This window comes from Denticeps clupeoides, chromosome 1, assembly GCF_900700375.1.
Source record: "Denticeps clupeoides chromosome 1, fDenClu1.1, whole genome shotgun sequence".
NCBI lineage: Eukaryota > Metazoa > Chordata > Actinopteri > Clupeiformes > Denticipitidae > Denticeps > Denticeps clupeoides.
Genome location: NC_041707.1, coordinates 17616907 through 17631981, shown reverse-complemented (window position 1 = coordinate 17631981; position 15075 = coordinate 17616907). Strand labels below are relative to the sequence as shown.

Below are 15075 nucleotides of genomic sequence, written 5' to 3'. Positions count from 1 at the left end.
GTCCAAAACACTCAGATTGTCAGGAATACACTTTTATATGCACCTTTGTTTGTATAGTCATGAAAAAACAAATGCCATTTTTGCAAGTGGACATTGTTACGTTCACTTTCTTCTTACTAAAAATCCTCAACCAGAGTTGTGCAGGATTGTCTGTAGAGGAACAGGCAGTCTGTTCCTTTTATACAGTATATAGATTTTATATACAGATTTTAGAAGTATTAGTACATAGTGAGAGTAAAACTTTTCATTATGTGTCAGCATTTCTTCAAGGTGTTAGTGTTTGTTAAAAAATCTATAGTAAAACATAGTTGGTGAAATCACAAAGAAAATATCACGTTTTTTCAGTACATCATAGCATCATACCATCAGATGTGAAAAGTTGTTTTGAAATAGCTGTAGTGTCACCTTAACACAGCACCCCCCCCCCCCCCCCACTCCCCCCAATCCAGCCCACACCCGAAGTGAAAATGAAAGTATGAGTGCTATGCACTGGTGTTAACACTGACTGCATTAGCTGCAAACCCACCCACGAGCAGCTCTTTAATCTCCCTTCAGAGAGGTAAGGCAGCCACTTTCAAAGCTATGGCTTTACACAACTCACTCTACGAATTCAAGGACTTAGACAGAATTACACTACAGCTTGTCTGTTTGGAGCATATTCTGTCAATTCATCTTTATGGATCTGTTGTTTTGAGAGAATACCCGTTCTTAAATGAAGTGAGAGAGAAAGTGAAAGTGTCATGATTCGGTCCGGCAGGGGTTTCATGTTCGTCCTGTGTAATGTGTGGTGTGGTGATGTTCCCCTGTCCTGTTTATTATGTATTAAACCCATGTCCTGTGACATTGTGCGTATGCCTCCTCCTTCCCCGCCATGTCCAGCCATCGTGATAGAAGGTGTTAAGCTGAGGACACACCCAAATACCAGGAAAAAGCAAGCTACATGTTGTTTCTGAAAGGCCTTTTGTTTACAACATTGTTGCAAGGAGAGTCATTTCCTTTAGTGCAAATAAAATTCAATTGAAGGATTTTATGAACTAATTATTTAATAATCCCTATGAATTAATTATTTAATCCTTGCCCTCAGAGCCATCCACTGGGTCTGCTGTCCTGATTAGACTGCAATGTTTCGTAAGTTTCTACAGTATGGAACAATATTGGATTCACCTTGGGAAATTAATACTCACATACTATGAATATATGGGAAATGAAAACATAATTAATTAATTCAATATTACATCAATTATAAAAACTGGAATAAAAACACCACTAATTAATTATAATTTTCATATAGAACAATTTCACAATTCATCTCATTTGGGCACATTCAGCACATAATGGATTATTTCTATCTGTCAGTCTGACACATCAAAGAAAGGGACTAAAATAAATGACCTTCAAAAAGAGGTCTCAGGAAAGACAACTGTTCACTGAGATCTTTTTTTAACTCAAATGTCATTATTAAAAGTGAAAAGTCCTTTTAATCCTGAAGCTGAAAAAAAATACAAAAATTAACTGGGGTTTTCTTTTTTTTTGTTTAAACTATATATTGTCTTACAACATAATATAGAATAATATGTCACTTATTTGTTGCATTTGCAGGATGGCAAAGAACATTTGTTGACCTAGGTGAGATTACTATCCAATGCATTAATTACTTTGTACTAATATATACTGCTCAAAAATTTAAGGGAACACTTAAATCACCCATCTGTTCTCAATAAAGACTTAGACTAATAAAAACTAAAATTACAGCAGGACCCAAAGACTAGACAAAAACGAATTAATTAAAACAGACCGGCTAAAACAACTATATGTGCACCGTGTGTTGTGCTTGCTCTGCTTCACAATGACAATCACTTTCACTTTCCCTAATGATTTGAGTTTCAAGTCATCTGAGCAGCTCTGGCTGGTAAACATGAGACTCTAGCCTGATACACGAAGAAGACCAGTTATCAGAGGCCAACGCCTGGTCAAACATTGACTTGGGAGTTGTCTTGTCTCTATTATCACTTTTGTTTGTACCAAAGAAAGTCATGCTTTGTCTGCCTAGAGAATTTAGCACCCCTCCCCTAGAAAAGTAGCTCGACTGAGCTACGTGCAAAGCATTGCAGTTGCTCGGTGATCAGGTGTAAAAATAAGCACAAATGTATATTTTAGTTCCAAAATGCAAGCCTCTGAAAAAAAAAGTGGGTTCATTTTATTTTTTCTGGAAAAACGCCAACAGGACTTCCTGTCTGCGCTGAACACCGTGTTTGGTCGTAATTTTCACGAATGCCCCCTCACTTCTATAGGCCGCTCTCCTCCACTTCCTGCCTCTCTCCTTTTCATGATCATTTAAAGGTACAGACACAGAAACGGCACGCCATGGGGAAATCTCATTGTGTGAGTGGCTCAATGTGGCTGTAATTCTGCACCAAGGCTGAATTTTGGAGAGATGCTTCTGATACAGCCCTATATAAAAGCAAAAAATAAATCCATGTTGAAGACCTTTAAGACCACACAACAAAATATTTCTCCAAAATGGTAACATTTCTGTCTGATCTTGCCTTGTGTACACACAACAGACCTTGGGGCCCAGAATGCTTATTTTCTGCAACCGGTTCCAGAGTTAATTTCTCTGTGTGGATGGCAAAATGGCTTTTTTTTGTGAAAACACAGACGTATTGGTATTGCTGTTAGGTAACTCATCAGGGGTGCCACGCGAACCGGGACCAGAATGAGAGAGTCGTGTAGGAGGAGACGATAGACCTCGGTGCGGCGGGACGCACGGAGGCAGGTAAGCTCCTCCGCGTTACTCTGCGAACGCGGGCGGCGCGAGCCGCAACACCACGCTGATGTTGTCGTTCGCGTCTAAGGTAAAAAGGACAGGACAGGACAGAACAGGGCGACAGGACGGAGATCAGGTGTCGGGGTTACAGAAAAACTGGAACGGGCTTATTTGGTTCGAGGAGTGCGGAGCCGGGTCTGACGACGGGGCTGGACAGGACAGGACAGAACAGGGCGACAGGACGGAGATCAGGTATCAGGGTTACAGGGAAACTGGAACGGGCTTATTTGGTTCGAGGAGTGCGGAGCCGGGTCTGACAACGAGTGCCAATCAATGACCGAGCAGCCGGCAGCTGCTCTCTCGTCAATTTATAGGGCACACGTTACCTCGTTTCCGTGTTGCTCCTAGTCACATGATTGAGTCATGTGACAGTACCCCCCCCTCCAGGGCCGACCCCCGACGGCCCCGAAGTGGAGGCGGTACGCTGCCGGTACTCAGTCACCAGAGAGGGGTCCAGGACGAAACGACTAGGGATCCAGGAACGTTCCTCAGGTCCATATCCGGTCCAATGCACCAGATACTGGACCCCCCGACCCCTGCGCCGAGAGGCAATAATGCGTTCCACAGAATATGCCGGTCCCCCGTCGACGATGCGTGGCGGTGGTGGATCTGGAGCCGGAGGATGAAGGGAGGAACGGACAAAGGGTTTGAGTTTGCTGACATGGAAGACAGGATGGACGCGGATGGCAGGAGGGAGTTGGAGACGGTATGTGAGGGGGTTGAACCGACTGAGGATCCGGAATGGTCCGATGTATCGAGGGGACAGTTTGTGTGACTCAGTCCTGAGACGTAGGTCTTTGGTGGACAGCCACACCCTCTGTCCCACTCGGAAATGTAGTCGACGAGGATGCCGGCGATCGTGCTGGGTGGACATCCTTCGGGAGGCATCCAGGAGGGCAGACCTCGCAGATCTCCAGGCCTTTCGGCAACCCCGAATTAACTGACGGACTGAGGGGACCCCGCCTGCGGGCACCTGGTGAGAGAAGATGGTGGGTTGATATCCATGACAGATTTCAAAGGGGCTATGACCGGTGGCGGAGGAGACTTGCAGGTTGTTGGCCAGCTCCGCCCAAAGGAGAAAGCCTGGCCAGGTGTGTTGATGTTCCGATGCGAAACACCTCAGGTATCGTCCCAGCTGTTGGTTGGCCCTCTCCACCTGGCCGTTGGTCTGGGAATGGTAGCCAGAGGAGAGGCTGCAGGTTGATCCAATAAGGCGACAGAACGCCTTCCACACAGCTGAGACGAATTGGGGTCCCCGATCGGAGACGATGTCTTGGGGGAACCCATGAAGGCGGACCACATGTTGGAGCACGAGGTCAGCGGTTGTGGCAGAGGATGGTAGGCCGGGCAGGGCGACCAAGTGGACCGCCTTGGAGAAGCGATCCACTATGGTCAGGATGGCGGTCATACCATTGGCTTCTGGGAGACCGGTGACGAAGTCCAAGGCGAGGTGGGTCCAGGGGCGACGAGGAATGGGAAGAGGACGTAGGGGCCCAGCAGTCGGAGTGTTGGCCCGGGCACAGACGTCACAGGCATCCACGTATGCCTGTACGTCCCGCCGTACTGAGGGCCACCAGAACGCCCGGCGAATAAAAGAGAGGGTTCGTTGGTGTCCTGGATGGCCGGAGAGCACGGAGGAATGGCCCCACTGCAGTACATCGGGCCGGCAGGTCTTTGGGACATAGAGGCACCCGGGCGGTGTGTTGGTCGGGCCCGGGTCAGACGCTTGGGCGGCCCGGACCTTGGTCTCCAGTGACCACCGGAGAGGTCCCAGGATGCGGTGAGGAGGAAGGATGGGCTCGGGGTCAGGTGGTTCTGAGTCTGGGGCGTGTTGACGTGACAGGGCGTCGGCTTTCTGGTTTTTGGAGCCGGGACGGTAGGAGAGTTGGAAATCGAACTGTTCAAAGAATAGTGCCCACCTCGCCTGGCGGGGATTGAGCTGTTTGGTGGTTTTGATGGAGATCAGATTCTGATGGTCGGTCCAGACCAGAAACGGGGTGTCACAGCTTTGCAGCCAGTGTCGCCACTCCTCGAGGGCCCACCTGACTGCCAGCAGCTCCCGGTCCCCTACACCGTACCGCCGCTGTGCAGGGGTGAACTTCCGCGAGAAGAAGCAACACGGGCGCAATCTCCTGTCTGGACCGTGTTGAGAGAGGACGGCGCCAGCACCCACCTCTGACGCGTCCACTTCTACCACAAACGGAAGGGCAGGATCCGGGTGTTGAAGAATGGGGGCGGTGGTGAACTGCCGACACAGGGATTTAAATGCTTGAACGGCCTCCGGGGGTAGGTGGAACGGACGTGACGAAGGTTTGGTGAGAGCAGTTAGGGGTGCTGCGACCGTACTGTAGCCACGGATGAAGCGACGATAGAAATTTGCAAACCCAAGAAACCGTTGCAGTTGCTTCAGCGTCGTGGGTAGGGGCCACGACGCCACTGCTTCTAGCTTCTTGGGCTCCATGGCCACACCCTGGGACGAGATGGTAAAACCCAGGAACGTGGTGGAGCGCTGGTGGAAGGCGCATTTTTCCAGCTTACAGTACAGTCGGTGGGCGAGCAATCTCTTTAGTACTGCCCTCACATGTTGAATATGGGATTCTAGAGTGGGTGAGTAGATGAGGACGTCGTCCAGGTAGGCATACACCCACCGTCCCAGCATGTCCTGGAGAGTATCATTTATGAACTGCTGGAAGACGGCGGGTGCGTTGCATAGACCGAAGGGAATTACTAGGGATTCGAAATGACCAGTGGGGGTGATGAAGGCGGTCTTCCACTCGTCGCCCTCCCGGATACGAATCAGGTTATAGGCAGACCGGAGATCCAGCTTTGTGAAATATTTGGCTCCCGAGAGGGCGTCCAGGGCGGTGTTGGTGAGGGGTAACGGTGTTCGATTTTTGATGGTGATTTTATTTAGTCCCCGATAGTCCACGCACGGTCGCAGACCGCCATCCTTCTTGGTCACGAAGAAGAACCCTGCCGCGGCCGGGGAGGTCGATGGGCGGATGGTGCCGTTTTGAAGCGCCTCTGCCACAAACCGCTCCATGGCCAATTGCTCTGCCTTTGAGAGGGAGTAGAGATGTCCTTTTGGAGGAGTGGTTCCCGGCAGCAGGTCAATGGCCATGTCGCCTGGTCGATGGGGTGGCAGCTGGGCGGCTTTGGCTGAACTGAAGACGGTGGCTAGGTCGTGGTAACAGGAGGGGATGTTGTCAAACACGGGAGGACTCGGTTCTGGGTTAGTGGAGACAGACGAGGAGGGTTGTGGCAGAAGGCAATGGTGATGGCAGAGCGCTCCCCACTCCAACACCATGCCTGACGACCAGGAGAGATGGGGTTCGTGTAGGGACAACCAGGGGAACCCGAGGAGGAGTGGTGAGGTGATAATCTTGGTTACCAGAAATTGGATTTTCTCCACATGGGAGTCCAGCCGGAGTTGTAGAGGAACCGTACGGTGAACGATGGGACCCGAGGAGACCGGATGACCATCCACAGAGGTGATGGTGAGGGGATGGATGAGTGGTTCCAGAGGAATGTGATTAAGTAGGTCGAACGAATGGTCTATGAAGTTTCCAGCCGCCCCGGAATCAACAAAGGCGGTGGTGGAAATGGCTCGCTGGTTCCACTTCAGGACGGCTGAAAGAGTGAGGCGGGAAGTCGGCATCCTTGGCTGTGGATGAATTGACCCAGCCGACCGTGCCGTACCGATCAGCTGGGACTCCCGTTTCCCGGCCGATGAGGGCAGGCCAGGCGGCGGTGTGAAGGGGAAGCGCAGTATGCACACAAACCCTCCCGAAAGCGTCGCTGTTTTTCTTCGGGCGTGAGGGTCGTCCGTCCCAGCTGCATGGGTTCCCCCCTAGGGTCTGGAGGAGTGACGGTGGGCTGAGGTGGTGATAGAGGCGGTCGGGAAATCCGGTGCAAGGTTGGAGTGGGGGCCGCAGTTTTCGGGAGTGCCAGCAGATGGCGATCAATCCTCATCGCGAGTTGAATGAGGGCTTCGTAGGTTGCTGGCATCTCCCGGCTGACCATCTCCCCCCGAATTCGTGGGGCCAGACCTTCGTAGTAAATCATCCGGAGGGCGTGGTCATCCAGCGGAGTCTTTGCAGCCAGGGTCCGGAACCTGGCGGTGAACTGGCTGACCGATGAGGAACCCTGGCGCAGATGATAAAGCTGCGACGCAACGTCTTCCACGCCGTCCGGGTGACAAAAGGTGTTCCTCAATTCCCCCACGAATTCGGAATACGACAGGGATGCAGAACTGGGTGAGTTTATTCGGGCGGCCGCCCACTCCGCCGCGGGCCCAACGAGCAGGGTGAGGAGGAGGGCGATTCGGGACCGGGAGCTGGGGTAGCGGCTAGGTTGTAGCTTGAAAATTAAGGAGAGTGTGGTGAGGAGCGCCTCGCCGCTCCCCTCGGTCCCGTTCCAGCGCTCTGGGAGCGCCAAACTAGGTTCGGGAGCCGCGGGGGGGCGAGGGCTCTGCTCAGCGTTCGCCGCTTCGTGCTCTCGGTGCGCGACAGTCACTTCATGTAGACGCTGCCGCAGGAAGCGAACCTCCTGCGACAGACATTCGATCATGTTTTCCTGCCGCGCTACTCGATCACACAAAGCAGCGAAATCTGAGGCGTTTACAGGCTCGGTCATTCTGCCACGCGAACCGGGACCAGAATGAGAGAGTCGTGTAGGAGGAGACGATAGACCTCGGTGCGGCGGGACGCACGGAGGCAGGTAAGCTCCTCCACGTTACTCTGCGAACGCGGGCGACGCGAGCCGCAACACCACGCTGATGTTGTCGTTCGCGTCTAAGGTAAAAAGGACAGGACAGGACAGAACAGAACAGGGCGACAGGACGGAGATCAGGTGTCGGGGTTACAGAAAAACTGGAACGGGCTTACTTGGTTCGAGGAGTGCGGAGCCGGGTCTGACAACGAGTGCCAATCAATGACCGAGCAGCCGGCAGCTGCTCTCTCGTCAATTTATAGGGCACACGTTACCTCGTTTCCGTGTTGCTCCTAGTCACATGATTGAGTCATGTGACAAGGGGAGAGACCGGATTCAGGCAGATTTTAACCTTAGTACCTGAGTTTGAATCACCCCGTTTTGTCATCACACATGTTGGGAGGATTGTAAAAAGTGTGGCCATTTTTTAACTGTATGGTGCATGTTTTAACTGTTTGGTGGCAATGACATATCACTTATACTGACTACACCTCCCACATTGCATTCATTGGCTTAAATTTCTCAAATAAACACAACACCATAGGTAACCAGTTTCATTTATTTACCCACTGCTTCAGATTCATTATTCATCCATATTTCTACACAATTCTGGATGCATACCAGTCACATTTACACTGTGGTTTTCCTGGTCCCACAGCACACCCTGGGAGAACAGTGCATTTATAGGCCAGCTTGGGACAGGGGAGGGTGAAGGGACTGTCCCTGTAACTACTGATTGTAATTCGCTCTGGATAAGGGCGTCTGATAATTCTGTAAATGTAACTGTACATTGCTGCAGTCATCTTTCCCTCTATCCTGACTACTCTCCCAGTTCCTGCAGCTGAAAAACATCCACATGCTGCCACCACCATGCTTCATTCTAGGGATGGTATTGGCCTGGTGATGAGCGGTGCCTGGTTTCCTCCAAATGTGATGCCTGACATTTTTTTTTTATCTAGATTAATCTCACTGTAATCTTGGAATCTAGACTAAAATGGCTCATTTGAATTCTGCCGGGTTCTGAACGGGTTTCTCAAGCCAGGTGGCGCATTAGACCAGGGGCTCATCTCCTGTTTCCAAAATGCATCACAAACTGCTTGAGAAAGCTGTTCTACTATGATAATTGGTGATGAAAATAAATTATGTTCAATAAGATGTACTTGCCTCGATTGCACTCAAACATAGTAGTTTGACGTCGACTCTTCCCCTGCACTACATCAGTACTTGGCCCGGCATCCTCCGCATTAGCTAACGGATGCTTTGCGTTTAGGTGGTACTTACAAACTCCTACAGTAAACTAAGGTGCACAAGGTGCAAACAATCTTAGTCTTGTCAAGGTTTCCATTGGGAAGCTTCTTAAAAATACATTTTCCCTGAAGCAAACCCGGCAGCTTCTTAGCTGCATCCATGTTACCACGTCACGTTTGATGTGGTAATTTCACAATTCGAAGACTCGTTCTCGCCCCCTACAGTGCAATTCGGCTAGGTATACATCCGCACTAAAATATCAAGGTGAAAGTCATCATAGCTTGCATAGTATAGACACAGCTCCCAACCCAACTTTGTGAATAGATTAACGGCGATATTTTTTTTATCGCCCGATAAGAGTCTCACGTTAACGCAGCACGTTAACGCCGATAACGGCCCACCACTAATAAAAACATAAAAAGTTTTCATAATAGGGGACATTTAAGGATAGGTTTCCATCTGGCCACTCTAACATACAGGCCTTATTGGTGGATTGCTGCAGAGATGCAGTGCTTCTAGAAAATTCTCCTCTGACCATTGGGTTCTTGGTCACCTCCCTGACTTCTCCTCAGACCATACAATTCAGAATTTGGTACGTTTGTGGCCAGCTGTGCTTAAAAATGTTTTATGGGGTAGTCTGAACATTGTTTGAATATTTATACCACCTAATGGGCCCCCTCACCTAGTTGAATAAAAACAACTTGTGCTGTATTGGATTAATGACTAGTCCTTTTTTACATCATGTAACTAAAAGTAACTAATTAACTTTTACTCAAAGTAAACTCTTAATCAAGTTTTTTTTTCTTTTACTCAAGTATATTTTTCCACCTCTGCGTGCAAGCTATAGAAAATTATGGGTTTTAGAGCTTTAACAAAGCACATGCCGCATTCGGCCTAAAATCACCCTCATTCACTCCGCCGTGCATCCCTGGTGCATTAGTGGCCTCGAACACGTCATACATCCATCAAGGGCAGATTCATCTTAAGTGCAATATGTCTATATCTACCCACCCTGTACATATGTAAAATCTTACAAATATATATTTTATGTATATACTGACATAATTTTTATTTTTACAACTCACATTCACTGTTTTGTTTAGCTCTTCTAGGAATATTTATTTGCTTATTTCTACAAGTGAAATGAAATATTATAGAGTTGACATAGTGTCTATGATATTTTGCTGCTCTTATCTTGTGGGACTTGTGGGACTAATGAAGGAACATCTTATCTTATCTTAACACATGTAACAACAACGTGTTCTGGCAGTTTAACACACCACGGAGGAGAACTAGACTCTACATAAGACGCAAGATCAGGGAGTTACAGCATCACTTACAGGTTTGGAGGAGGGCAGGTTAAAACAGCATTACGTATAGGCGCTAATGTTTTAGAAACTGAAAACAGTTCTTGTGTGGACGGGCCCTAAGTGTTCCCTTAAACGTTTTGAGAAGTGTGATATAATTTACAAAAACCAGTTTAAAACTGTTGTTTTATTCGCTTTGTTACAGCCAATGAACAGCTTGCTGCCTCGTGTAAGTTGTGAAAGAGTAAGCTGTACTATGATCCAGGTCAGTAACTGGGATTCTGATTCTGATTGTTCTGTTCCACAGTATATGATGCAGACTGGAGGCAAATCAACCCCCTGTAACTCCAATTCCTACAACACTCATTCACCCAAAACACTTACAAAATTGTAATTACAGCTTCAACTACTTTATTCTGAAAATCTGTCTATTCATTTCTTTGATAGTGGAAGTGAAAAGATGAAGGAGGATTTGAGGAATCTCGTAATAAGTAATCCAGAAGTGAAACAACTCAGGATTCTCCTCCATGGACCTGTTGGTGCAGGGAAGTCCAGCTTCATCAATGCCATAGATAGCATCTTTCAGGGGCGGATGGCCTGTGCTTCATTGGCAGAGGCAGCAACAGCAGGGACAAGTTTCACTAAAGTAGTAAGTGTCATTCTTAAATTCTGTTCTATAATACACAAACAGAAAGAAACAATGGAGTCCCTTAAACCATTTTGTTGTCAGAACTGAAATGCAAAACTCCTGTTATATATTGGGACAAATGATATATATTGTTTGTTTTTGTGACAAAATGAAACGGTCAATCCAATACGACCCCATCCATCTATCAGCTTTATCTCTAGTTCAGGATTGGCAGAAACTAACCCATGACAAGATGCCTGGTCAAAAAAAAAAAAAGTTTGTTTTTTCTTCATTTTTCAGTTCAAAACCTACAAAATAAGAAATAAACAGTATGGTTCGTACCTGCCCTTTGTCATCAGTGACATCATGGGTCTGCAGCCATGTGAATCAGAGGGGGCTCACCAAGATGATCTCATCCAAGCTTTAGAGGGCAGATTAATGGACGGTTACAAGGTACTGTGTAAACACACACAAAGGCACAAACAAACACAACTCAAGCTAACCACACTTTTGTATTCTATCATTCAGTTCAATCCCATTTCTCCACTGTCAGAGAGCGATCAAGGCTATAAACCCAATCCCAGTAACAGTGATAAAACCCACTGCTTGGTGAGCATCATACCAGCCAGCAAAATCTCTCTCATGGATAACAAAATAATTGAGAAAATGAGGAAAATCCGAGAAAAGGCCAGTGACATGGGTGAGGAGTTTTAAACTTACATTTCAAGTGCAGTTACACAGACAATGTTATGAGGACATTAGAATGAATGACTGTTCTTCTAAATGTTGCCTTGTTCAGAATGAGTATATATTACACAAGATAAACTAAGTTACAAATATGTTCTTAAATATTCTTGTTATAGTTACTTTGCCTATTGCTCCTTAGGAATCCCTCAAGTAGTGGTCTTGACAATGGTAGATCAGGCTTGCCCCGAGGTAAATAAAAATCTCAAAATGATCTACAGGAGCAAGAAGATTAAAGAGAAGGTGGGTTAGGTGGGTTTAATCCATGCTAAGCGCATTCGTTTGGTTGGTCTAGTCCCCTGCATAATTTGTATATGTAACCCTCCTCTAATGTTCATATCAATCCTTCTTGCATGATTAGTTAATTGCTGATTTTGCACCGTCTCACACTATTCTGTTGTGGCACCACTTTCTGTTTGTGTCCTTAGATGCTTGAATGTGAGAATAGACTGGGTGTCCCAATGAACTGCATCTTGCCTGTGAAGAACTACCATGAGGAGATCTCTCTCAATGAGGATGTAGACTGTGTGGTCCTGAGGGCCCTGAGCCAAATTATCCACTTTGCCAACGACTATGTGTACACCTTCTGTTCTGACAAACATGAGAGCAGTCAAGGCTGTTCTGAGCAAGACAGAATCCAGAATCCAGGCGAGGAAACAATACATCATTTTGATTGGTCCAACATTTTTTTTTCAAAAAGATTAAATCATATTTTGTATGTTTTATAGATGGAGATTTTGACCAAGAATGGCGGAGCATTGCCTGGGAGTAAGTTTACACTAAAATGACACTGTTTATCATTGTCCAAATCATCTTCTTATTGCCCATTTTAAAATGTATGTTGATCTGTATGCAAACAGAGCTTCAATCGTCATTTCTAATGTTTACTTCCTCAAAGTCTCCCTGGCAGAAACAAGTTAGAGAGTCAGATCAGAGACTTCAGCTTGCAAAATCCTGATGTTAGCCGTCTCCGGATACTTCTGCATGGTCCAATTGGAGCAGGAAAGTCAAGCTTCATCAACTCCATAAACACTGTTTTCCAAGGAAGGGTTACTACTTCTGCTCTAGTTGCATCAGAATTTGGAGTCAGTTTTACCAAGAAAGTGAGTAAACCATAAAACCATACTACAAAACGGTGCATTCAGGCTTCTACAATTTAATTAATGTTAATACATAATCAACTTTTTTTGTTGTTGCTGTTTTGTAGTATAACGTTCACAAATTTAGAAATGGTTCATCTGGTTTCCTGCCATTTATTATCAACGACACCATGGGTCTTGAGAAGGGAAAAGGACAGGGCGTGGATATTAGAGACATCATCAGTGCATTAACAGGCCACATAAAGGACAATTACAAGGTGAGACTTTCCAGAAATCACAGACCAACACATCTTTCAGATAATTTCTGAAACTTCAAAGTTAAATTCAATTATAGTCTGAAACAGAAATGTTTATTAAATACTCACAAGTAAAGGGGAAGGTGCCTCAAAAAGCAGAATAGAAGAACATGCAACGTTGTGTAAGCAATAACACAAAAGACAAAAACAGTCAAAGGCAAAAAAAGGCTATGTAAAGGGTGAGAGGAACAGGTTAGTGTTGACTTGTCTCCTGACACTCAAATCGACATAAAAACTAGAGGCGCCCTCTGGTGGGAGCCAGCACATTACAGTCAGCTTGCTGTTAAAATGTTAACACTGGCCTGAGAAGCTTGTAAGTGTGGGACTTACGTCACCTTCTCAGATACCTAGATAGTCTACATAAAATGTTCTGAAATAATAATTCTGAAATATTTATATCTAATTATATGATTTTTTTTGTGGTGTAAATACGCATACATCCTGGTGCTTGCTGCCAGTCAAAAGGTGCATTTAAAGAGCAAATGTTTAAATGCTGGTACGATTTCTTTAGCAGACCAATGTATACCAAGATTCAGTGTGTGCTGGGATGCAAACTTCACACGAGCTGTCACTGATAAACTCAAAAAGTAAAAAGTAACTATTTCGATTATTTTTAACACTAAAATCCAAAAAACAACGTATCCAAATACAGTATGAAAGATAACGCATTTATAATTATCACAGTGCCAACAACAATCATAAACAAAATCATCATTACCTAAAAACTCATGCAAAAAAAAATGATTTTGCTTTCTGTGCAGTTTAATCCTGTCTCTCCACTGACTGATGAACATTCAGAATACAACAAAAATCCCAATCTGAGTGATAAGGTTCATTGCCTGGTGAGCATTTTACCAGCCGATAAAATCTCTGTTATGGATGATGAAGTCATCGCCAAAATGAAGACAGCCCGAGAGGCTGCCAGCGACATGGGTGAGTTTGTTGATGCTGTTATAATCCTGTTTCTACATGCTACATGAAAGATTTCCAGGACCCAACATGCCCGTTATTCAGATCCTTGTAACCTGAAATTAAGTCACCTTGATTTATGATTGATGATGATTTAGCGTACACGTCATTTAGTGACCATATCATAAATCAACAGAGTAAATGTAGTTCATGCTATGTGCACAACCCAGGTTACACAGGTCCCATAGCACGTCTATTCAAGCAGGTGAAGATGGTTTTATTATTCCTTGTGCAAAGTTCATTCAATAACAAAAGAAATCAATCCTAATGAAAATGTGTTTCTAGTTTTAGTTAAACCAGTTTACATAATATATCATTTGGTTCTTGGAAACAATTCTGAATATCTATGCAACGGATTACCTCATAAACATTTCAAATTTGTTTATGTAATGTATTAACACTGCAGACATCCCACAAGTGGTGATCATGACGAGAGTGGATAAAGGAAGTCCACAGGTAAAAGAAAATCTGAGAAGCATCTACTTCAGTAAGAAGATCAAAGCGAAGGTGATTCCTCATCTAGTGTGTACATGTGCTTCTGCCCATCCCCCAGCAGAGAGCTAATAGTGTGTGTTTTTGCGTTCAAAGATCGAAGAATGCAGCATTCGACTGGGTGTTCCAATGAATTGCATTTTCCCTGTGAAAAACTACCATGAGGAGGAATCTCTGAACCTGGAGATGGATTGCCTCATCCTTGCAGCTTTGAGACAGATTCTGCACTTTGCAAATGACTATGTGGATCGTTTAGCTGAATAGTAGATCTTTTTGAAGGAGCTGTTGAAGTGAAGTGAGGTCTGTTTCACTTAATCCATATTGAACATATAGCATCTGCATGTTAATTGATATGATATTCCACAAAAAGCTGATTGTTCAGAATGTTTGTGCAGCATGCTCATTCCTTTATTCATTTGCATAATCATTATCCAACTAACTATCAGTCTTTGTAATAAGTCTTACGTTAGTAATGTTTACCTTGGGTCACATGTGATTTCTGGTTGGTTTTAATATTTGTCATGTAATGTAAATATATGTAGTCTACAAAATATGTTTAACATAAATTAAACATGCATAAGAAATCAGAAATACTTCTTTGTAGCGCAATGTTTCATGCAAATAAATAAAAATCCTGGTGCTTGGTAATATGAGTTTGTTTCTGTATACTTCTGTAACACGAACTCACTTGAAATGAATACGTTCAAACTGATTAAGTTGATATTTTTTAATTGTCACATGTCCTCATAAAAAT

General features: G+C 45.4%; 1 protein-coding gene across 3 annotated transcripts; it reads left to right on the top strand.

The window, feature by feature from the left end:
• Nucleotides 1-463: 463 nt before the first annotated feature.
• On the top strand, nt 464-14974 carry LOC114796429 (uncharacterized). 3 transcript variants are annotated; one of them, XM_028990426.1, is made up of 16 exons: nt 464-559; nt 880-1128; nt 1600-1626; nt 10298-10321; nt 10400-10433; nt 10540-10741; nt 11021-11173; nt 11249-11420; nt 11607-11707; nt 11893-12112; nt 12193-12232; nt 12363-12567; nt 12672-12821; nt 13622-13793; nt 14236-14336; nt 14418-14974. In XM_028990426.1, exons 2-16 carry the CDS (start codon nt 1122-1124, stop codon nt 14583-14585), a joined length of 1776 nt encoding a protein of 591 aa, XP_028846259.1. In that variant the 5' UTR covers nt 464-559; nt 880-1121; the 3' UTR covers nt 14586-14974. The 3 variants fall into 3 exon arrangements, with proteins under 3 accessions (XP_028846259.1, XP_028846252.1, XP_028846266.1); XM_028990419.1 differs by having other exon boundaries at nt 469-559; nt 1085-1128; XM_028990433.1 differs by lacking the exon at nt 10400-10433 and having other exon boundaries at nt 506-559; nt 1085-1128; nt 10298-10357.
• Nucleotides 14975-15075: the final 101 nt, after the last annotated feature.

Bases quoted from the DNA above. Each gene is read 5' to 3' on its own strand.
- LOC114796429 (XM_028990426.1), top strand. The intron at 11,174-11,248 runs GTACTGTGTAAA...TCTATCATTCAG, and splicing joins GATTAATGGACGGTTACAAG to TTCAATCCCATTTCTCCACT. The intron at 12,233-12,362 runs GTAAGTTTACAC...ACTTCCTCAAAG, and splicing joins TGGCGGAGCATTGCCTGGGA to TCTCCCTGGCAGAAACAAGT.